General features: G+C 37.5%; 3 protein-coding genes across 3 annotated transcripts in view; all 3 read left to right on the top strand.

Moving 5' to 3' along the window:
* The window catches only part of LOC130612479 (COMM domain-containing protein 9-like), an 82,517-nt gene that overhangs the window by 14,087 nt on the left and 42,710 nt on the right, over positions 1-25,720 (top strand). The window lies entirely within an intron of this gene.
* On the top strand, positions 4,711-6,061 carry LOC130612899 (uncharacterized). Its single transcript, XM_057434233.1, has 2 exons — positions 4,711-4,932; positions 5,006-6,061. Exons 1-2 carry the CDS (start codon positions 4,711-4,713, stop codon positions 6,059-6,061), a joined length of 1,278 nt encoding a protein of 425 aa, XP_057290216.1.
* LOC130612475 (bromodomain-containing protein 3-like) lies at positions 12,968-25,621 on the top strand. The gene is made up of 19 exons (XM_057433796.1): positions 12,968-13,138; positions 13,421-13,589; positions 13,877-14,032; positions 14,314-14,460; positions 16,006-16,198; positions 16,286-16,449; positions 16,847-17,020; positions 17,702-17,893; positions 18,022-18,728; positions 19,981-20,093; positions 20,286-20,527; positions 21,405-21,465; positions 21,542-21,676; positions 22,508-22,545; positions 22,728-22,785; positions 22,870-23,373; positions 23,446-23,636; positions 23,747-23,953; positions 25,380-25,621. Exons 1-19 carry the CDS (start codon positions 13,047-13,049, stop codon positions 25,443-25,445), a joined length of 3,609 nt encoding a protein of 1,202 aa, XP_057289779.1. The 5' UTR covers positions 12,968-13,046; the 3' UTR covers positions 25,446-25,621.

Below are 25,720 nucleotides of genomic sequence, written 5' to 3'. Positions count from 1 at the left end.
GGGACCAAGCTATGCCCTGCCTGCCGGGGGTCCTTGGTGAATAACCACGGGGGTACATGGGTATGTGGGTCATGCTTTGGAGTATACCCGAAGGTGAGTAACAGTAAATGGATGTTGTAAGAGTCCCGCATACGGCGATCTTTACAGGTCCGACGTCTTCTGGAAAAACACAGCGAGTCCTGGATATGCTTGAAGGAGAATACTAGGGACACTATCACAATATAGTGATACTTTGCCCCACCCTACGGTGGAATGCCACCTATTTGGAGAGGGCTTCACTTTGGAAGGATAGCTATGTGTTCCTGATAGACTCCAAAGACCAACTTTTCGAATGGATTCAGAAACTGTCCTCATTATTGGCGGGTGAGGAGAGTCTTTTCGTGATTGATGACATGATATCTGACAAAAGCCTCGATAAAAAAGGCATCCCTTGATTGAATTAGCTATCAGTGGTAGGCATCGCAAGCAAAGCCTGTGGCTCTTAACACAAAGCTATACGGCATTACCAAAAACTTTGAGAAGGCAGAAGAAAGCCTTGGTTTTATGATATCCCCATGAAAAAAGTGACATGAAAATGATAGACGAGGAAACGACTCTCATCCCAGACTGGGACGAGATCAAAGTTGAGCTGAAAAATTCCAGGCATGCGAGCCTTTTTGTAAGTCTTGATCGTCCTAGGAGTTGGAAAATTTGGGATTGACCGTTATAAAATCTTCCGACCAAGCATTGGTATATAGAAAATGTCGTCGCAACTCACCCTATTCAACGCAATACCCGCAGGAGCCATTGTGACCTTGTTCGATAAACAGGGCAACCCTTCTTCAAAAGGGCAGAAGTCGAGAGATTTCTCTGTATTCAAAACGCTAGGAAGTATGGGCTTGCTCGCCATATGACAATATCAAGGGGAGAAATAGAGGGCATACCCGGGCCAACCCGTGGTTACACCAGGCTAGCCATTTTGTCAATGCTGTGGCATTGACAAAATAGCTAGCCGGGAAGGGGGAGGAAAAATTGCAGGAAACCATTATTGAGAAGGATGGGGCCCTTGCCTTCCTAAATGATGAAATCGAGGACAGAGATAGCCAAATTATGGTTTTGGGGGATGAGATTGAAGAGCTGAAGCAACGTGCCCTGCCCCACCTCGAAGATCCGGGCAAGGATAACAGTATGGTAATAATTCAAAAGAGTAATGATGATCCCTGGCCATACGTTGCGATCTGTGAACAACAGGGGTATGTAGCACAAAAAACACGTAATAAGCTTGTTGATTACCCATTTAGTATTGGCCGAAACCTCCAATTCAATTGCTCACTATAATTGGCTTAGGGAACGTGGCTGTATCTGCTGCAACCTGGAGAGGGTCAGGCATTTTAGGCTTCGTGAGAATCGCGGAATAGGTGTGGACAGATCTGTCCACCTTCATTCAGACACGATTTTTTCTACTCTTGCGGGTAGTGAAAATTGTACGCAAAAGTGGGTGGGGTGCTACCCCACCCCTTGATAAAAATCGATCGCTATCACCACTCCTTCACATGATATCGCTGAACTTCAACATCCTCCGGTACTTGCATGAGTTCTTCCAAGATGAACTCCTTTCGGGACCGTCTTTGAAATAGTATAGCATACGACTATCTGTCACGATCCTATCCAACCTATACATCATTTTACTCCACCAGGCGTCGGTAGCGCGTCTTTTAGAGTCAGTGTGCTCTTCCCCGGGCTGTAGAAGATAGGGTAGAGACCATCCTCGAGTAGAGGCTTCTCTTCGGGATATTCTTCGCTTTTTGCAAGTGGGACATCTTAAAGCTTGATGTCCTTGCCAGGCTTCATTTTGATCATGGCGGTCTTGGAATTATTAAGGCTTTTGACGATGGTATACAGGTGTTTGACCCAAATGGTGCTAGGCTCGCCAGAGACCAACTCTTGGGCATCTTGAGGTTTGAATAATCTCTCGGCAAGGACTTTATTGTAGGACTCTACAAAGGCCGTAAACGTATGATGGTACTTGGTGGTGGCCCGCTTGATCTCAACACTCTTATCCTCCAGTAGTTTCGTCACATTTGACTTGAATTGGGAACCATTGTCGCACTGAAAGATCTTGGGGTATCGTAAAGGTCCTGCTTTATAGATATCTTTGATCATATCCGCGACCTCGCTAGTTTTCTTTGTTCTTAGGGATCTTGCTACCTTATAACGTGAAGCCACCTCAATCCCCGTCAGGATATATTTATAGGTGTTTCCATGTACCCTATTGTGAGGCATGTACAGTAGATTGAATTGATGCATTTCGTTGGGTGTCGTAATGGTGAAATGGAAATGGTCTATACGTTTTGGACCCCTGATATGTCTTAGCCAGAGCAGTTGCCTGGATAGCCAATGAATTACCTTCTTTTTAGAGAGACACTTTCATTCGTGAGTAATTTGAAGGCTTTCCGTCCGACCGACTAATGTTCCGGAGTGTAGTATATATTACTAAGCCTTTCGGCTTTCTCCTCTGTAACGATATGTGATGCTTTTGACATCCTTTATTTATATGTCAAAAAACGCACGTTGTTACAAAAATTTGTAAGCTACGAAGCCTAGCAGGGACAATGAGCCAACAACGAAGGCCAATTCCCCATCTTGTTGGGTTTTTAAAGGGGTGTAGAAATCCTTCAATTATGGAGCTTTTTTTTCCGAGATATAAAATTGGTATCTGCTATCGTCTAATTCTCTCAGGCTTTTTCCTGATTTTATTTGCCTCTCCCGTTCCTCGTTGAACCAGTCCAATTTAGCCTGCCTCTTACGTATCCACTCCGCCTGGGCTGTATCGAGCTTTTCAACAGCCTCTTTATGACGCCTGCGATCCGCTCACCCTTTGATGCGGGCACCTATTACGATCCGTTGACGCCTTGCTAACATCGAGGCATTCGAGGCACCATTTTGTAGTTTGACCATTCCCCTTGATTCTAAACTTATTCAAAGATAAAAAGTGCTTACATTTTGAGCATCTCTTTGTTCCCCCCATGTTGATTTGTATTTGTCCCTGAGGACAAATACAATTTGTGGTCATTTAATACTCCACGGAATGAAACCTACCGTCCAGGAAATTCAGCTGCGCATCCTGGAGCAAATATACGTAAGCCATGAAATCTCCGGTTCCGTCTGCTTTTTAGTGATATGTGGAGTAATTCCATCACTTAGACGTTGTAGATGTCTTCCACTACCATGTAGGGTATGATCGGGAGACGTCCAAAAGTCTACAAACAGGGCATACGTTTCATTGAAAAATTGCCCGATGGTCACGCTGGAGTCGTGACTACCAAATAGTTTCACGACTTGTTCGAGGTGATCTTTGGGTAACATTGCGTGAGAGCAGAGTTCATTGGGTTCGCCCTCCATCGTCACCGATATCTTCTCAATCTTAGGGTTATGAAACGTCTCGTTAAGACACCCTTAAACGATTTTGAGGGTGTGTCAATTTGAAGGTTGTATGAACTGTCTGATGTTTTCATGGTTATCACCTTGTTACGGAGTATCCTTCCGCGTAGCAGGGCCAATCTTGCATATCTGGACATCATAGCGCTCGCGAGACCTTTATTACTGAGCTTGTCAAGTTCTAACCCAATGTTGTTTATCCGATAGGTGGCATCGGCTGGCTTGGCTGCCGTACTTCCCGAAGCTGCTGTCCCAGCATCCTTGAAGACGTCAGCATGTCCTGCAAAATGTATTACGAATTGCAATCTGTCGTATAAACCCGCTGCATAAAAGGGTAAATCCCTTGTCAGATCAAACATTTTTCCTAGGGGTATGCAGAAAGTGTTGCTGTAGGCCGCCACGGTGGCCTTCTCCTCATCTGTCCCGACATGGTCGGTTGCCTTGACCTGCAGGACCCGGATAGTCCAGTCGATAGGATTGATACCCTCTAAAACAAGGTTGTTGTCCCTATAAAATTTTGGTAGCCACAAGTCTCTATATAAGGCTAGGATATTGTAGTCGCTAATATTTTGTACTTCGTTGCCGTTCAAAGTGATACGTAGATTATTCACCAGGCTTACCACTGATACTAAGCTTTGTATTGGTCCCCGTCAGCGTCAGGTCAAATACAGTAGACGTCCGTTAATTCGAACACGCAAGGGACTAAATTATTTGTTCGAATTAACGAATGTTCGAATTATCGGAAGTTCAGAAAAAACAAGAATTTTAATAAACGTGAAAGGTTTTTATGCTAATATAACTTTATTACAACTTGTACAAATTTTTATTAAAATCTTTTAACGTTGTTTGCTTGGCGATGGGCAAGGCCTCCAAATTCCTTGTAAACTTCATTTTATTGGAAATGCCAATTTAATCGATAAATTGAAAGAAATTTTGCCACCATTGATTCAATAAAAATGAATAAATATGAAAACATTTTTTATTTTTCCGTTAAATTTCATTTATCGATACACAAAATTTCGAATTAACGAGAATAATGCAGCCTTCGGAATAAAAATTGGTCGAATTAGCGAAATGTTCGAATTAGCGAAGTTCGAATTAAGCAGCTGAAAATATAAAGGCCGTTTCACATTACAGCAATATATAGAAAAATATTGACAGCAATATATTTATGAATAATGATATCAATTGAAAATTATTGAATTCATTATATTGGAAAATATTTCGAATTATTGCAAATTGTCTCTTTAAATGTCTCTTTAAATGTCCATTTAAATTTTGTTGTAATTCAAAATGACTGAGGAACAGAGAAAAGCGGTTGCTGCGATTATTATTGCTACAACTTTACTTCCGACAAACTTTTCCAAACCTAAGGTTAAGCGTATAATTTGGGTGAAGGAGTGGATGAAAAAACGAAAATCGATCGGTGTTTACGATAACTTAGTGCAAGAACTACGTTTGTATGACGAAGAGAGTTTCCGCAAATACCTGCGAATGAGCCCAGACATATATGAGGTGAATATAATTTTTAACTTGATATTCATGTGAAATAATTCTGAGTTTGATCTAAAACAATCCTTTTGTTTAGCTTTTACTTGAGAAAGTCAGAAGTAAATTAACGAAGAAGACAACGCATTTACGGAAACCTTTGGAGCCGGAGTTGAAGCTAACAATAACTTTGCGCTTTCTCGCTACTGGGGAGAATTTTACTAGCTTACATCATCACTATTCTGTTGGTATTTCAACCATTGCCACATTTATTCCTCAGGTTTGTCAAGCATTATATGATACACTAAAAGATGATTTCCTCAAGTTCCCCGAAAACAAAGACGACTGGTTTGAAATTGCATCTGAATTCGAAACGATGTGGCAATTTCCAAATTGCATTGGGGCAATGGATGGAAAACATATTGCTCTGTACCATCCTAAGCTTAGCGGTTCAACATACCACAACTACAAAGGTTTTTGTAGTTTAGTTTTACTAGGTATCATTGATGCGCGTTATCGATTTATTTTTGTCGATATCGGCTGCCAGGGACGTCTGAGCGATGGTGGAGTTTTCAGGCGGTGTGAATTTTTCAGAGGATTATCTACAAACAGCATAGATTTACCAGAAAGGAGAAAACTGCCAAACATATCTGGAATTGATGATTCCTTCCTTAACCCTGAGTGTGACCAGCCACTCTTGCCATACGTTCTAGTTGCTGATGATGCTTTTCCCTTAACTGAGTATTGCATGAAACCTTACGCACAGAAAGGACTTACTGACTCAAAGCGCATATTCAACTATCGTTTATCACGTGCAAGAAGAACAAGTGAAAACGCTTTTGGAATACTTGTAAATCGGTTTCGCTGCCTCACTGCAAAATTAAATGTTTTGCCCGAATCTGCTGTAAAAGTAACGTTAGCTACTTGTGCGCTACATAATATGCTGTGTACTATGTCTATGCAAACGTATACAAACGCGGAGGGACCGGAAATCAAAGATAATATTTTTAACAACCTATCAAGTCTGTCCCCGATGGAAGGAACAAAATCAAGAAACTTTAGCACACGCGCAGAAAATATTCGAAATTCTTTCAGTGATTATTTTCAAGGTATAGGTCAGGTGCATTGGCAATGGAATCAAGTATACGGACAATAGAACTTTATTCACCAAAACAACAAATACAAACAATGACGAATCTAAGGGTTCTAGAAAAGCTGTATTCTTCGTTTTGTTTGTAAAATAAGTGATTGGATTTCTATCTTCAATTCCTCCTTATCTTCGCTCTCGGGAATGGAAGACATAGACTTTGACACCATCATTCCAAACAGATCGTCAGCTGACTTTTCAGAAAGCTGTGCGTTCGGCTTAGGACTAGACAAAACATTCAAAGCTTTGTCCATAAGCGCAGATTGTTTGACGTACAGCAGATCTTGTTGACACGAACTTTGCCCCTTACTCCGGTTGTTTTTCGATTTTGGGGTCACATAGAAAGATTCGTGAGACTCTAAATCGTCAATCTCCGATAAAGCCTCGTTTTGTCTCATGTTGGAATATGTGCGCTTGGAAGTCAAGTTATCGTTCAAAAATTCCATAAGTGCATACCAAGGCCAATTAGGCTTCTTCAAATCAGCTCTCCCGCTTCCACTTTTCCTCTTCGATTCCTCATAATTCTGACGTAATGTCCCATAATAAGTCTTCATGCTGTGCATCTTCTTTTGTACTTCACTCTCGCTACAATTTAGCTCGGCTGCAATCGCTACAAGTGCCAGTTGTTTTTTGTTTTTGTCCATATATCCTGGGCAACTAACTTTGTATAGAACTTCGTGTTGTGACCACAAATTTATCAAATGTTCAGTTTCACCACTACTCCAAACTTTCTCATGTTTCAAGCCTTTTCTTCCTCGCTTCTGAGGTTTCGCAGAAGTTTCATCTTCTGGATTTTGAAATACGGGGCTGAGTGAAGGTTGAAGTTGCTGTGGCACGCTCTGACCGAATATTTGTGTGTTTTGGCTCAAGATTGACGAGGTTGGTTTTGGTGAGCTCTGAGTGAAGACATGTGCGGCATGTTGCTGTTGCGTCGCAGCTTGAGGAAATAGTATTTGATCATTCGTAGCAAAATCGTGTGGCTGACTTTCAAAATAATAAATGTTATTTTGCTCCATCTTTTATCTTCGATCGTATGTTTCATTTACTGTTTATTTCAGACAGACAAATTTCGAATACTTTGCTAATTCGATTTTTCTATTGTTCGGAGAACAATTGAGTCTTCTCACAACAAAAGAATTTCCCTTGCAATATTTTTTAATTCAAACCGTGTTTGAATTAAAAAGTCTTGACAAGTATTGAAAGCGATTGCGTAATGTTTTTTCGAACGTGTCTCAAAAGTTGGTTTCACATTATGTCAATTAATTGAGGCAATATTTTTCAATAGTTATCAATAATTTCCAATATATTGGATTCAATATATTTCTGTAATGTGAAACGGCCTTAAGACTTTATTAAACCAAACTCAAGGGACTTGGCAATTTGTTCGAAATAACGAAAGTTCGAATTAAGTGGCATTCGAAATAACGGACGTCTACTGTAGAAGCTTGATGGATCCCGGAAAGATAACATCATTCCCAGACATATTAGGCATATCCACATGCAGGTCTTCGTTCTGGTTAATAATTGAAGGTATGTGACTTATTTGAACCCTTTGTTTTCGGCCCTTGATACCAAATAGTTGCTTCATCTCTGCATAGGGGTTTAGCGTCGTCGTTCTAAATGCACTCATATTTATTATATATAGGGAAATCTTTTAAATAAAGAATGCCGACTAATCCAGTATTTGTGCCTGACATTGATAATGATGAGGAGGAGAACGATGGAGGCCATCCGGATAAGCTCGATGATACTACGTCAAAACTCCCTGGAACGCCAAAACTTCCCGGAACATCGGGGGCTTCAACAGAACAAGATCTTTCAGGGCAGAGGAAAAGGTTATTAAAATCAAAGATCGATGGCCTTTACGATCGTCTTACGGAAAAATTGGGCTTACAGCCTAATGTACTTATTGTAAAGGAGATAGTGAAAGGTAAAAAAACCTTCAAGGAAATAGTTCTTACTATTTAAGATGGTAGCCTAAAAACCGTGGGTCAGATACAAAGGCTCCTGGGTAGTAATAGCCTGCAAGCCCTGGGTTTGTGGACTATGTTACACCCAACAAAGGCGGTAAATTTAGGGCCCAGAACCTCCTTAAAAGGTATAATGAAAAAAAGGAGGAGGCCGAACATATTGAGATGAAATCGTTGGAGGAGATGAATGAATTTGTTGGACCTGATGAAGGTGGTATTACCCCACGTGAAAGAAGGGGAATTGACCTCGAGCTTCAGACGTTAAGAGGTAACTTGAAAAGCCTGAAAAATAAGATGATCCTATACGACAGCGAGATTAACATGGCAGAGGGCAGGGTGAAAGAACTTGAAAAGCAGAAGGTCGGGGCGGACGAAAGACAGAAGGCTAATCTTGAAAAGGAGATAGAAAAGGCGAAGAAAGAGATTAAAGATCTGAACGATAAAAGGAAGGCTATAGGGGAAGCACATGGCATACTATCCACTGACATATACCTCCAGTTGAGGCATATTAAGGACACGCTATTAAAAATTGCAGGTGATAACACAACTCTGCTGGAAAAGCTTCGTATACTCTTCAGAGAACAGGGGATAACCATAGCTAGTATAGTCTCTGCTATTGGGCTGTTAATAAGCACTATTGTACTCTCTGTTACAGGAGGGGGAGGTACCGCGGCAGGTGCTGCAGGTGCTACAGCGGGTAGTGAAAAAGGCTTTGTGGAGAAACAACTTGAGAGGCTCGGAAACTTCCTTAAATATCTAGCAGGCAATGCAGGTGCTGCCTTACCCGGGATTATCGGTCTTTCTGAGGGTAGCGACAACCAACGTTACATATGCAGCTAAACATCTGTATATGGCAATTGCAGGAACTGCCGGGCTTGTCGTACTATACGTGAAATAAGCCCTTATTTTTTCGTAGCCATATATAGGCAAGGATTATACCTACCTATGGTGATTATTGAGGCCTTGGTATCCTCATGCTGATTTGACCCTCTAAAACGTATGGGGATGCCACCCCCACCCTTCTGTCCTACAATTTATTGCCTTGTTGTAGGTCTGGGAGGTATAGATGGTATGGTCCGTATAGTATGATTAGTATAGGAGACATAGGATGCGTGTCATGCTTGGGTGGTAGTTTGATATCTGCCACATGTCTGATGGTATGTCTAGGAGGTGGTTTGATAGCCCTCTCTGTATGCCTTGCAATAGGCTTGTTATTCAGGTCAAGTCGGATGTCAATGATTGCGTTAGCCGGTGCAATCAAAATATTATTATTGTACCCGACAATTTTGCCTATACGCAAGTTCATATCGGAGGGTAACATGTGCACGTGATGCATGACAGCGGAGTTCACTGGAGTCCGGGCATATTGCAGTACCTTCTGAAACTCTGTGATGTCATGACTTACATTTTCTTGACGCTCTACCATAGCCTCGAATTTCTGTACCAGGATCTGCCTTGCTGTATAATTATCGGCACCGGTTCCTAGTAGGGATTCCTTGGCACATGCTTGCGATCCCAGTAACAGGACCACATAAACCCTGATACTCTCACTCGGCTTGGTCAGACTCTCTGATGTTCGGCCGTGGCTTGTCGGCAAGATAAATTTGCCCCAGTCCCCATCAACTTGGGGTCACCATCCACCATGTGTCAACGACGACATGACCGCCTTGAATTTGTACAGGCTATTGGGATCTACACCGTATTCGCGGCATACCTGTGCATATCCAGAGCTCGAGTATGGATTTTTATATTGTGAGAAGCCATCATCATACGACATGGGGACCTTCATTCTTGCCAGGATGCGACGCATGTGATAGTAGACATGGAAATAAAAATAGAGTTGATGAGGGGTACCGAACCCGTCATGTGTTTGCTACAGATGCCTAGTTGGTAGTTGCGCAATGGGTAGCGAAATTGACCTAAATATTTCAGTAATCCAGCGCCTGACCTTTCCAGTTCACATTAACAGGGTCATTGAGATAGGTTGTTGGCACCTTTATGGCGTATTTGGTAAACTCCAGAAATACCACGGAAATATGGGAGTCTGTACTCACGTACAGGTCCTGGTGTTCCAACTTGCTTACACCAAGTGGCCATTCACCCCTGTTACTTTTATACTTTGCAGAGTGGTTGTAGTGGTAAATATTCATTTTATTAAAACAAAAGGATATGAAACAACTCTATATCACCAACATAGATAAACCTATCATATTTGAAGACTATGTGGGCCAGGACACCCGTATTGCTCTAAAATCAATGTCGGTTAGGCCTGGATGGCTAAACCTATATAGCAACAACGATATCACTATACGTAAAGTAGGACCCGACCAGAGGATTACAAGGATTGATATTATGAATGGCCTGTACAAACTCGAGGATATCACAGCTATTGTCAACAGCCAGGCGGAGGACAAGATCAAGCTTTTCGTACTGAAAAATGGGTACTCCAGACTCCGTGTCACTGAGGGGTACTTGGTGGTGATTCATCGACCCTTGCAGCTCCTAGGCCTACCCTATGACCCCAGTAATTGGTATTTTATGAACGGTGATTATGATGTCATATATAGGACCGACATATACCAAAAATTAAGAGTTATTTGTCCACAATTGGATGAAGACGACTGCTTGCTTGATGGTAAAAAGTCTAAAATTCTGGCCCTGCTTTCCACCAAGGAATGGAATGCATGGGGAGACATGCTGACCTGGACCTTTGACAGTCCCGTATACCTTCCCCTAAAGGGGTCTACTGACCGTATTGAGTTTATGCTGTGGACGTCTACCACCACGAGAAGAACGTCACGTTTTTTGACATCACAATGCATTTGCTGATAGAATAAATGAGCGATATAGCTAGCCCTGATCAGGATGAGGGGCAGGTCCTTAGGCTGAAAAAAATTGAGGAGATAGAACAATATCTCCGGGATGAAATAAAGGAGCGGAATAGATTGGCGAAAAAATTCAAGATGGACAACACGTGGGTCAGAATGTGCGACCATGGTCTGCTTGGCATAAATGTGATTACGTCAGGGCTTGGGATAGGAGCCATGGCCTCAGGTATGGGGGTACCCTTGGCTTGTACCATGGGGGGGGGGGGGGCTCGCGATTGCCGCCGGAATAGGGCAAGCCGGTCTTCGGAACGCTTTAAAATGCCTACGTGTTAAATCCAAAAAGCACGAAGGTATAAGGCTACTTGCGGGGGCAAAATTAAACTCCATCGTTGACCTCATCAGTAAGGCAATGGAAAATGGCATAATCAGTGACCATGAGTATAGCCTGATTAGCCGTGAAAAAGAAAGGTATATGCTGATGAAGGAACAAATGCGGCAGAGGTTTAGCAGGATTGTAAATGCTATCAACGAACAGGAGAGAGGGAGGTTTTAAAAAACCTCCCTCTCTTTTTTTTTTAAAAATTTTTATTTTAAAAAAGCTTCAATCTGTGCAACATGCAAGCACTATGTAGAGTCCCCACCTGCATATAGGCCTTAATTCGTATTACATTTTATAGGTCTAATGAGATCTATAAAATAATATGGTTTCTTAATCCTCACTCAGCAACCATTCCTTTTTAAAATCTTTATACCGACATTCTGTGATGTGTACTTGAGACCAATGAAAAGGCTAGAATAGCGCTGGCCCGGCAGGGCTCATCGTATGGTACAGGCATACCATAGAATTTGGTGGTAATTACGTCCATGTAATATTGAAGTTTGGAATTTATATAAACGGTCCTTTTTTACAAGCTCTGTCGTTAATTGCTCGTATATCAACTCCTCAACCTATGACCATATTTGACGATATTTAGCAATCCAATCTGGATACTCTTCAAAATCGAGACTCATTGCCGGTGACGCATTGGCGTTATACTTGGTCACCCCATTCGGGGACCAGATTTTCGGTGTCTTTACCCTCAAGGCCACCACAAAGTCTTGTGTATGGTACCCTATCACATATCGTTTGTCCTTAGCTCCGTTAGCGGGCATGGCTTCTGAGACTGTCAAGTATTCCATATTGATATCTTTGATGTTTGTGAAGGTAGCAGCAAAATTGTAGAATATATTAGGTTTAACAAGCTCATTTTCAAATTTCAGCATTCTGTTTATTGTATATTTTGAATGACTGCAGAGAATTGCATGTCATTGTACATGCACAACCACCCCTGTTATATGTTATATATTCATGATAGCAGCACCAGCACAACATTTTACCGCTTACCACGAATCTACGACCCTATCCGGATGCCAGGTTATTGGAAAAAGATCCTCCTTAATCCCGGCCTTTCCCATCTTCCCGTAATAGCAAGCCTCGAGTAGTTCGAGCTCCTCATTCTCAACAACCATATCCCATATATCCGGGGTGATAAACCAGTCCGGCACATACCTGAGCATCCAGGGATCTTTTGGAACAATCTTATTGCACATGTCTTGTGTCTTTAATTGATCTGGCACATACTCGAACATCTCGAAATCCTCCCCAACAACCCTGTTACACATGTCTCGGGTCTTGAGCCGGTCGGTACATACCTGAATAGGTAGAAATTCTCCTCAACAGCCTTGTTACACATGTCCTGCGTCTTGAGCCGGTCCGGTACATATTTGAACACATGTGGCATCTCCTCAATGGCCTTGTAGCACATGTCCTAAGCCTTAAACCGATCCGGGACATATTCGAGCATCCAGGGCTTCTTTGCAGCAACCTTATTGCACATGTCCTGGGTCTTGAATTGATCTGGCACATAGCAGAGCATGTGGGGATATTTTTCAACAGCCCTGATTCGCTGGTTTTGCCCATATCTATTTAACCTGGCAGCTAACTGTTTAATTATCCCTGCTAAGAGAAACAAGATTTATATTATTGAGCGCCATTTTTACGCAGAAGCGCCGCCATGTTTTTTCGCAACTTGCTTTGTTGTCATCACGTGATGATTCGTCACGATTATTCTTTGCGGGGGATATTGGCAGAAAGTTGATAAAGAAAGAGCTTTCTTCGTTGCCCTTCATGAATGGAGGACGCCGAAGAAAAGATAAATGGTTCAGTTATATCCTCAGCAATCCATGGAAGTGGATACCCTGTCAGCTGAGAAGTCACTTCAAAATGACGCTAAAAGCATACAAGAGTGGTATAACGTCTTATTTTTGTGCTTTAAAATTTTACAAGCATAAAATTACTGAACTAATTTGTAAGAGTATTGCCATTTAAAACAATATTTTTTTACAAGCTTAATTTGCAATAAAAATGAAGTTTCATCACCCAGTCTAAACAGTCAATTAATGACAATCCAAAAAGGATATTTAAAGTATATTCATTACGAATATACTCTTGTTTAATTATGTTGGTTCATTTAATCCCCACCAGCGCCATTTTTTATTTACAACCACGAACAATTTGTTTTATCTTATAGCATGAACATTAAACCCATTGCGACAATATCAGAACCATCAAATGCACTAGCAGGCAACGATACTTCAGAAAATAAGCCTCCTCAAGTAATAGCTGGAAATCCTGTTGGGTTACCGTCATTCGTCGCTGAAATAAAAACCGAGAGCGAAGGGAAGCCCACCACTCCCTTGGTATGCTTTCTTTAAATGGTTGCAGAAAGGTTACAGACCCGAATATATTTAATGAGTATTTTGAAAAGAAATTACTGACCCGCTTTATATAGCATTTTTTACTCAGTCCTGAAATTACCCTACTGCACTAGTCAGATGGCTCAACCTGGTCTGCTAAATATACAAAGGCCATTTTCATTTAGCTAACGCGCCATGACACTTTCTCTTTTACTAAACACATTTTGATATTTTTAAAGAAATTTTTACAATATGCACACCTTATTATAATATTTCAATGACTTTTAAAGATTCAGAAACCGAAGATGCCGCCCAAACGGGAGAAGAAAGGACGCAACACAAATCAATTGCAATTTTTGCTCAAAACAGTCCTGAGACAGATTCTGAAACATCAGTATGGTTGGCCCTTTGCTAAGCCCGTCGATGCTGTTAAACTCAGAATTCCAGTAATTAAAACTTCTATATTATTAACTTCTTGTTACTAGCACTTTTGGGCAAGTAATTTGTGTAGAGTGTGACCCCCAGCTATACTGGAGGGAGCCAGCCAGCTATTATAGATGTTATAGCTACCTAGCCAGCTAGCTAGCTAGCTATACACAAAGCACGTATTAAAGCTAGGCGGTAGTAGTAGTTTCCTATTACTAGGTCAGATATGAAACTATCTAGATATTTTTTTAATAATAGCCAGCTAGATAGCCATTTCACATGTCTCCAATTTTTTGTTCAGGATTATTATGAAATCATTACATCACCTATGGATTTGGGAACAATAAAGAAAAAGCTGGAGCACCAGGATTATATGTGTGCAGCTGACTGCATCAAGGACTTTCGTCTTATATTTACCAATTGCTACAGATACAACAAACCTGGAGAAGTATGCCTGCTTTATAATTTTATGCTACATAAGGATTGGAACTACCTTATAAAGTGAATGTTTAAAAAGTTCTGTATGTGTGTATGAGTTTGTTTGCTGACAGGCATAAAAGGGTTACTTAAAGCAAATTGGATATTCACTTGTATACACATATGTATACTACATAATAGCCAATATATATAAACAACAGACCACAACGATTAAAGAAATCAAGTTAAAGAACCAACTTACATAAAATAATTAAAACTAAATGGATGAAAAGTCACTACATTATGTCATGTGTTCATTTCTTCGCATATTAAATTTTGTGCAACACACCTGAAGCCGATTTTTCAATAAAGAAAGAAGTGCCCACACAATTTAAGTTATATATATTCATGAAAACTATATTTTGGTTCTGTTAATCGCTTATGAACACTTTAAGGAACAAAATGTTCTGTTCGTTTACGAAAAAACATTATTTGAATATTTTCACTATTATTTTTGCTGTTTTAACATTTCTTTTACACATACTGTCCACTCTTGTTGATCAAACAAGTAAGAAGAGTGTATAAGTGCTTATGACATCTATTACATGACATAACTTTTGTTGCACATGTACTTAGACTTTATGACTTTTCCTGTTGTACATTATATTAACACCTCACATAAACTCTTTTTTTATATACTTTTTTCTTTTTCGACAAACATAAAAAGTTTTTAAAAGTGAAAATTGAAAAGCACAGGTGACACAGAAAGCATAGCAGCTATTGTTACATTAACATTTTTTGCTCGTTGCTTACAAATGTTGCAAGAGTTCTTTGTTCAGTGTACGTATATTTTAAGAGTATGTTCATAAAATGCTAGTTTTTATGTTTTGCTTACCCCTAATCTTAAAACAAACAGGAAAGTTAGTGTCAACGATTTTCTTATTTACTAAAGTGAAATGCAATAATAAAAATAAAAATATAAAAAAATATGCAATACAAAATTAAAGTTAAAATCCACAGATAAATATTAATATTTATCACAGGATAAACAGCATTTAGTCGGTTTTAGCCGTTTAATGTTTTTTACCTTTAAGCCATTTGAAAATGCTTTGCATTGCCATAGGAGGCAAATTTACTATGCTCTAGATATATTATTTCGCTTTCTTTTTTGAGTGTGTATTGAAACGTTTATTTTTTGAACAGATTTTCACCAAATTATTATTTGAAGACGCCCAATGTAGACAAAGATTTTTCACTCTTATGATTACACAAAATTCTCCAAATATTGAGAATATACGTTGGAAAAAAAATTGTTAGTTCTTAAAAAAAAATAAGAGAATGGTATTTGTAATATACATTTAACAGTGCATCTTTGATCACAGCAAGGTCTACCATTATGTAACGGACACAGTGCCTCCACTTCCAGTGGTGCGAAGAGGAGTGATTAAACTAAAAGAATTCCTAATTGTTAAATTGTCAGAAATGTCTAGGCTACTAAACCATTTTTATATTATTTTATGGTTCACTCAATTTTTTTATATTTACATGTCACTGAAAAGCAATATGCTCTCTGTAGGATGTTGTCGTCATGGCAGAGTCATTGGAAAAGTTTTTCAATGAAAAACTAGCAATGATGCCTCCAGAAGAGTATGAGATTGTTGGAAAAGGGAAGGGTGTTCTAAAAAAGGCAGCAGTTAGTTCTACTGGTGAGCCACCTAGTAAACGAGGAAAGAAAATTGAGCCTACAAAACCTAGATCTCTACCAGCAGGTGTGTATCTTTTTTGTGTGCTAGTTTTTGTTATGGAAGTTATTATGTGTCAAGTATAATAATATATTTTTGAAATCATCAATTTAGATACTACACAACCTTCTCTAACTTCTCCTTCACAGACTTCAATAGTTCCAGTAGCATCACCTGTTGCATTAGAACAACCATCAATTGTTACCAGCCCACATTCAAATGTCACCTCTACTGTTCCTTCAACACCTGATATTCTTCCAAAGTTACCTACTAGAATGGTAATTTGGACATTTTTGAATACATTTACTGCCTAATTTTGGGCAATCGTTGTAAATTGTCTGATTAAAAATATTTATCAAACATTTTGATGGATTACCTTCATAAGATTAATTTTTGTAATTTTTTTTTTTTCTGCAAATATTTATTTTTGTGTAACAACAATGTTTAAGAGATTAGTATAGTAAAACAAATTTATGAATGTAGTGCACTGTAATCAATATATACCTCAAGAAATTAATTTTTTCTTATTTTTACAATTTTTGTAAGAAAGTGATATATTTTTTTCCTGGAGATTTATTTTGCTGAATGGTGTATCATTTCGTTGTGAATAGTTAATATTGTTGTTTTTGCCCATGATGACATTGTTTAATGAGTGAATTAACCGTCAATGTTTAGGTGAAATCAGGTGTTAAGCGTAAGAAGGCTGACACTACAACTCCTGGGACAGCAATATTGTCAACAATGGATGTCACTCCGGGTGTACCAGCGAAAATACCATTACGACGAGAATCTTCAAGTAGAACCATAAAAAAGCCTATTAGAGAACTGCCCGGGGAACAGGAGATTGCGGTATGATTTTGTCCTATTTTTACTTTATTAGTGGAAGCAACATTTTAATTTATTAAACTTGGTGTGTCTCTTTAAAACACTTTATCAAATAATCATTCTTTACTTTATAAAATAATTTTACCTCTGTTTGGTTTATAACCAAGTCTCTGTATCTATTTACTGTCCCTTTCAAATATGTTTATAACTGTTTCTTAGAGGTGTGACTCCTTGTTCCTCTTAGTGTCCATTAGAAAACATCCTAATATGATAAAAAAGGTAAAAAATAATGGTACCTCTTCCTTAATCTTTCCTATAACTTCTTAGATCTCTTAAACTCCTACACACCATCCAGGCTTAAAATACAATATGATCATCAGATTATTCCTGAGGCCTAAACATGACTCACTTGAACATAAGCATGTGTCCGAATTAAGAATAAAAAAGGGAGCATGTGCAAGTTTGGTTGTTTGTACATAAACAAGGTAGCTTGAAATATAAAAATGTCAATAAGATGTGTGTATATATCTACTGTATATTAAATAAGAACTATATAGCTATAGTATGATGAAGGCATCTGTATTGTGTTGTAATTGTTTATCACTAGTTTTAACTGTTTTTGTGCTCTTTATATATGTTATCAACATTTGCGATGCCTAAAAATCAAAAAGATAATTTTTTAGCTTCTATTTATATTTTCTTTAGCCTACACCAGGGAAGAAAAAAACCAAGTTGACTGAGCAACTCAAATATTGTAACACACTTATCAAAGAGATGTTTTCCAAAAAACATGAAGGATATGCATGGCCGTTTTATAAACCAGTACCTGCAGAAAATCTTGGTCTACATGATTACTTTGACATTATAAAACGCCCAATGGATTTATCTACTGTTAAAGTATGTCCTAAGAAAGATTTACTGTATTTGAAACTGTATTTGTATATATTTTTAAGTCCTGGAAAATGATCATTCTTTTTTTAAATTGCATACATTTTTTTTATATTTTTTTGTTTTCAATTTCTTAGAATAAAATGGAAGCACGTGAATATGCCAATCCCACAGCTTTTGCAACTGATGTAAGACTAATATTTACAAACTGTTATAAATACAATCCACCTGACCATGATGTTGTCAAAATGGCCAGAAAATTACAGGACTTATTTGAGGTTAAATTTGCAAAAATGCCAGATGAACCTGAAATGCAGGAGCCTTCAACTCCAACTGCAACTTCTACAACTACTACTATAAATACTAAATCCAGATCAGCGAGGCAAGTTATGAAGTCTGATTCTGAAGAAGAATCAGACGAGGATGACTCAAGTGAAGAATCTGAAGACAGCGAGGCTGAACGTAAACGTAAATTAGCACAGTTAGAAGCACAACTTATATCTGTACATGAACAACTTTCTGAATTAACTAAAGTGGAAAAAGATAGAAAAGCTGAGCGTGGTGTTAAGAAGAAAAAAAAGGATAGAAAAGATAAAAAAATAAGTAAAGAGAAATCAACTGTCAGTAAAAAGGAGAAGAGTATTAATCTCTTAAAAACTGTTGAGAGAGAAAAAAGTAAAAAAAAAGAGAAAACAGAGAAGAAAAAAGGAATTGTAGAAACATCTCAAGATTCTCCCATTAAAGTTTTACCAAAGGCAGACAAGAAAAAAGCTGATTTGAAGTCCACTATGTCTACACAGAGTTTAAAAAAGAAGTCAGCTTCAGAGCGATCAAAGAAAAGCAAGTACGTTTCAGACATAAATAAATGTTTTCCTTTCAACTGGGAAATCTGTTACCTAATAAATCAAATTTAAACCGTTATTGTTTTTCTTGTCTTGTTGTCTTGTTACAGTTTAAAAAGACAAGACTGTACGTTGGGTTTAGTACTTGACAGCGACTTCTTAAAGGGATCCAATAGTAGAAATAGAATGATGCTGAACTATTGTGAAGGGCCTAAAACTTTATTTGGTTGTGAGCTAAGAGTAGTGGTGGGTGTTAGCACTTAAAATTGAGCGTGTGATAAAATACATACCCTTGCTATACACAAATAACTTGCTCTTTACAAATTTAAGATAAATTTTAATATAAAAAATGGTATGTGATATGGGAATACTACTAGCCAAGTTCTTTTTCTATTATTAAAAAGGTTACCATATCTGTTTCATTTTCTATTTCTTAGCTCTTTAAACTGTATCAGACTTATATATGCTTACCTGAAACACACAATCGGCTTAGGTTAGGCTGAATGGAGAGACAAATTAAAAACAGAAGTGGTCTTGTTTTAGGCTTTAAAAGAACAGGAGCGAAACTGAAGGTATAATCGCACAAGACTAAGGTCACACAATGTGGTGTTTGGGTCTTTTTATGTATAAGATAAAAGGCTGTCTAATTAAAATATTAAAATCAAACAGACTTGATGTCTGTTTGATTTGCAGAGGCTAAGCAATGCTCAGCATATGCTTAAAGAAAAAAGGTATAATACAATCAGAAGATATTTTTAATTCAAAAGTCAGAATAGAGCCAAAACATTAGTGAAGTTTGCTAAAAATTTTTAAAAAACAGTACAACCAGTATAAATGTTTTAAACAATTGTAATTTGAATGTTGATAATATTTTTATGTATTTCCAGGTTTTTAATCAACAGGAAAATACGATGATTCTTTTTGTCATATTGTGATTACTGAAATAGAATAAAATGAAAAAAGCTTCCTGTCACAGACACCTGATAATTGTTTTTTAGAAAAGTTACATATATTTAATATATATTTTAAATCAATGACAGAAAATTGACAATGATTACATGATAGCACAATTTTATTTTTCACTTGGGTTCCTATAAAGCTTGTTTTGAATTATCAACCATACTATAATATTCCTAACTGATTGTTATGACAGAAACATTAACATCTTAATATTCTCTTGCCATGCTTGGGCCTCATCACGTTAATTTTGTAATTTTATTTCATTTGTTCTTAACTTTCTGCTGTTGTTTTTAGAATTGCTGCCAAAAAGGGAGAACTTCCTGATGATAGTGATGATGATGATAATGTGAAAGCCATGACATATGATGAAAAGAGACAACTTAGCTTGGATATAAACAAACTGCCAGGTATAAATACTTTCTTTATAATATTAATTATACTTAACTTATGCTTAGAGTATTTTTAATGTATTTATTGAAATGTGTATATTTTATACTTAAATTATACTTAGTTTCAATGAAACAAATATAGAATATTACAAATTTATTTTAAAGTATATAATTTTTTTTTTCGAAATTATGCTGATGATCTTTTTTTAGGGGATAAGCTTGGTAAAGTTGTTCATATTATACAGACAAAAGAGCCGAGTTTGAAAGGCAACAACCCTGACGAAATCGAGATTGATTTCGAGACATTAAAACCAGCCACTCTTCGTGAATTAGAAAAGTATGTGAATTCCTGTGTTAAGAAAAAGAAAACACCAATCAAGAAGCCTAAGTCAGCTGAAGATAGGGAGGCGATGCAGGCAAAAAAGAAAGAAGAACTTGAGAAAAGACTGCAGGTATGGTTGTCATTAAAAATACCATAGATGGTCTGACAGGCAGGCCTAGAAGTTTGGCGGAAACCATCGTTTCGTTTCCGCGACGTTTCCGCAAATCAATTAAGACGGTAACGATAAATCGTTTCCCTTGGGCAATATTTCAAATTATAATAATTATATGTTATAAAATTTTACTGCTATGGAGTAGGTCTATTCACTAACTATAGCCATTATAAAATGGTTCTCCACTTATTTATTGGTTTAAAGCTAATCATTACCGTTGTTAACATAACATTTTTTCGTTTCCGCGAAGTAGACCTTGCGGAAACGAAAAAATGTTTTGATCGTTTCTGCCAGCTTCAAATCACGATAACGATGGATGGTTTCCCTTGACTCCAAAAATTTCCAGGCCTGACAGGTTATCATAGTGCATTGCCAGTGACAGTACAGGTACCCAAAGCATCGTTTTATTGAAATTACAGAATTAGGAATTTCAAAATAGTAACCACAAATATATTGTTTTGCTAATATGCAATTTTCAATGTCTAAGTTAAATTTTGTACTGAATTTGCAGGAAAATTGCACACAGGAATAAAATAAAATGTGGAATAATGCGAATGTCCATCCATATTTAAAAAAAAAAATTGGAACTTAAGTTTGTGAATCACCAATTCAACTTTCTTTCTTCTGCATTTGTTTCTTCCCTGAAGATAGTGTCAGTTTTGTTTCCGTAACACATATAAAGTTTGAATCCACATCCTTGTTCCAAAACGGCTTGATAGTTATGGTGGATTTTGTTTGACATGGTGAATTTTAAGAAAGGTTCTTATTGCCTTGTATTTAAATTTCCTGTTTTTTACTAGTGTAAAAGTTTAAAAGAAAAATATTATTGTTACAGGATGTTTCTGGAAAGCTACAAGCAGTAGCACCAAAGAAATCCAAAAAGTCATCTAAAAAAGGTAACTATTCAGGATATTAAATTTACACTAAATTGAGTTGACACAGTTAATGGTGTGCATTTTGAAATTATTTTAGATTTACCAGCAGGATCAGAACCGAAAACGTCGCGTCTGTCAGAAAGTAGTACCACGAGTGGTAGCTCAAGTAGTTCCAGTTCTGGATCAAGCAGTGGGTCGAGTTCTGACAGCAGTTCTGACTCTGAGAAAGAAGGTAGTTGAATATAAGTTAAACAGCTCTTTTTGTGTATAAATAGGTTTTTCATATTTATTGTGTTTTTTCTAGTTCGACCAAATATGTACATATATTATGTCTTCAGATTTTTATATGAGCAAATGATGTTTATGATAAAATGTAATGTTTGTGTGATATGCAGGCGCTTTTTAATGAAACAACATTTTTTAATACGTGGATTTGTGCACGATAAGGTTGTTTGTTTCATTGAAGATTGATCTGTTAGTAATTTATTTACTTGGTAACCAATTTTCAATGTATTGGACAACGTTATCTCTTTCTAATGCTACGCCTATTTCAGAATTGGTTTGCATTAAATCGAGATAGTTCATGGAAATATAAAACAAAAAGTATAGCAGGCGAAGTTGTTCATGACTATACGGATCTGATATTTCTTTTCGTATTAACAATCGTTGTTTCAATGCAATTTAAAAAAATAGCGAGCAGACAAAGTTTGATCTCAGAGAGTTACAAAGAGTATTCTCTAATACTTTGAAGATGTTGCCAAGATGTTGAATCATATAGGAAAATATAATAAGTTATATGGCTCCTTTTTTACGCAAAGAAATTTTTACAGATAGTTTTTGTTTACCAATGTACCAGTGAGAAAAATAGAAAATGTGGACTGCAGAACTTTGTCTATTCGTATTAATTGCATTCGTAACCCCACATGATAAAACCAGTAAATACATTGCATTGTTTCGAAAATGCAGCGAAAATAATGAACAACTTCCCTGCGACACTTAGAACCTTCATTCACTGACTCGCGTTTACTTCGCATTGTAAATGCAAGCACGTTCATATTTTCAGATGGTCAAAAACCGAAGAAAACAAACAAAGAAGAGAAGGTAATTAAGTGTTATAATTTTTGACACCTTGCTGTTTTTATCAGTACAAAAAAATGACACGGAGGATGGAGAAACAATCACATTTCATTTTCAACAACCCTAATGTCGTTGGGAAGGATATTACAACTATTGCTTGTAACGTAATTGCTTAAGTATTGTATTTTTTTTATTTTTTTACGTAGCCTAAGCAAGACGTTCGCAACAGCATTGGCTTGTTAGCTGCTCCCGATAAGAAACCAGGTAGGTAGAACATAACATTTCTTACTGTGTAAAGTGAAATTTTAATGTCAAGTAGATACATTTAAATTCATTTTACTTTTCCAGTTTCGTTGTCATCGATTGTTGCCAGTGCAAAAACTCAAGTTGCTGCGACAAGCAACTCTTCGGTGAATGTTGAACGGCCATCACCACAACAAGCACCAAGTCTTCAGACTGCACCCACTGTTAAAACTATGCCAAGTCAGCTGTCGCAACCGCCAACCATTTCGGCTAATCCTGCGACCCAATTAAAACCAGCTTCAAAACTCCCTCCGTTAAAAATGCCAACCTTGGTTGCAGCACCTACTTCCGCAACAAAAGTGTTAAGTGCACCAACGCCAAGTTCCACGCCGGTCAGTCTTTTTACTAGAACGATAAGCTCAACTGCTACTACGGTAACAACGCCAGGTTCATTATTAAGTGGTTTGAAGGCATCGTCAAAATCTTCAGAAGCCACTATTAAGACACCACTCTCGGCAGCATCCCCAGCTAGTATAATTGGAAAAGATAAGATTTCTTTTGGAATGGTAGATGAAAGTATCTTGTCAAAAAGTCTTCCAAATCAAAAAAGTAGGACATTGTTTTCATCTTTTGTTGACTGCCATGTATTTTCGTATTTGGAACGTTTTTTGTCATTTTTAGGTGATGCATACTCAAAACCGGTTGCATCTCCAGCTGAGAATAGTCTCAAGAAAGAGAATCCATTAAAACATGTAACTTCATGGGGAAACAAACCAGTCGCTTCACCAAAACCTCCAACTAAAGTAGACCCTACTAGCAAAACTGCCAATTTCGAACAATTTCAAAAAATGGCGAAAGAGAAAGAGGAAAAGGTAAGTCCAAAACGACTTTCGATCTTTTTGCGTCAATTAAAGTGACTTGAGTTTACAGGCGTCCCTGGACAATGAATTTTAAATCATTTCCCATCTCCCCCATCGTTTAGGAACGAGCAGTTAAACAAGCTGAAGAGCAAGCTCGCCGACAAAAGGAGCGCGAAGAATCAGATCGCTTGAGACTGATCGACGAACGAAAACGTGAAAAGGAGGAAGAAGAAGCACTAGAGCATGCGCGACAACAGCAGGAAGAAGTCGAACGAAAAAAAAGGGAATTAGAAAGAAGAAAAGAACAAGAAAGGCGAAAGCGACAAGCTGTAAGTTTCCTTAGTGTAAATTTGGCATAAAAAGTTTCTCTATGCGCAACTGTTCCAATTTCAAGGAATATGCTTTTAAATATTTTAAACTATTATAATCAATTGAGTTAAACATTAACGATTAATAAAAAATAGTTCGGCAAGCAGTATTACCGTAAATCCTTGATTACGCGCCGCCGCATTTACTGAAAACTAGATTTTCTTAGTGCGATGCTTATTCGAGGGTTGTTCTTATTCAAAAGAACAATTTTCAGACAATTCATTTTTTTATTTCTTCAAATACTTTAAGGGCAAAATTTTTCGCGATTTTGGCCCCTTTCCGCGAAAAATTTTGCCAGGTAAGATATTTAACCTGAAATTTGCGAAACTTTCGCGAAAAAACAACTTTTTTTTAAAATCGCGAAAGTTTTTTACAAGTTTTAAAAGCCGAAAACTCTTAAATAAGGAGGGCTCCGAGGACAAGGGTAGAAATAATAGAATCACAACGAAAAAATAATCAGCGTGAAAAATGGCTCTAAAACTCTAACTCTAAAAATGGCTCCAAAGCTTGACTCAATGTGGGGAAAACAGCTAAAAATCAAAAAGCAGAAGGGTTTGAATATCTTCGTATCACAAATTTCAAATTTCAAGACAAAAAAACGAAGAGAAGAGTGAGAATAATTTGGTGATTTTTTTCTATATAATATTTGATTGTTTTCTTATATCAGTAGTATTGTTATTTCATTAAAGGGGCTACGAACTGGTTAAAATGCTCACATTCCGTATATTCCGCGCACATATTAAATATATATATTAGATATATCTATATGTTAGAGTCTGTAAATTACATACATGCCGGAAAAATAGCCATTTTTGTTTTCCGCCGCCATCAGCTCGTCTTTCGTGTAATTCACTAAAGTCGAAAACCAACAGCCGTTCCGTAGCCCCTTTAAAAAGATATTCGATTTAAAATCAATGTTTTTTTTCATTGAAATTCATTGTCATTCGCGAAAGTTTTTCTGTAAAATTTCTTCCAGAAGTAGAATTTGTTCGCGAAATTTCGCGATTTGCCCGCGAAAATTTCTGCCCTTAAAGTAACATATAAACAGTACTTATTGGACTATTTTCTTAATGCTGACAATTCAAACAAAATCGTTACAGATGTGGAAGGAAAAAGAAAGCGTGAAATCGGGTTAGTTGTGCTAGAAAAATTCACTTGTGTTACTAAAAAATTCCGTTCTGCTGATACGCGTTATGATAAATTGGAAAAGAAAAGCTAAACAAATACAGTCATTTTGAACTCGACCATATAGTGTTTGATATACTGTTGCTCATTTTTTTAATTTGTTTTACAGAACTAATATTTGCGAATAAAGGTTATTATATTCCGAGAAGTTTTTTCTTTTTTTTAATTTAACTTTTTAAATCTGACTTTTTCTCTCTTTAGTTGGCTGGTACTATCGATATGACGTCACAGAGCGATATTATGGGTGATTTTGAAGCTAACCTTTAGACGTTTCACTTTTTGCACCGCTGCCGACGAGTCATTTAAATATCACTTCGGATTGCTTAGTTACGTTGAACTTTTTCTGAGTTTGATTCTATACAATACATTTGATGCTAATTAAATTTTAAGTTTGTACATATATATGTATATATTAAAAATACAAAAACTGATCTCAGTTTGAATTGTTCGAGTTTTTCACACTTAGTTTTATCGGAATCCTTTATTGTTAACGCAAAATCGTATTTCCAGCTTTTGTACCGGGAAAAAATGCTGATCACTCG

The sequence above is a fragment of the Hydractinia symbiolongicarpus genome, chromosome 10, assembly GCF_029227915.1.
Source record: "Hydractinia symbiolongicarpus strain clone_291-10 chromosome 10, HSymV2.1, whole genome shotgun sequence".
Lineage (NCBI taxonomy): Eukaryota > Metazoa > Cnidaria > Hydrozoa > Anthoathecata > Hydractiniidae > Hydractinia > Hydractinia symbiolongicarpus.
Note: the sequence above shows the minus strand (reverse complement) of the source record. Positions and strands in the feature narration are given on the sequence as shown.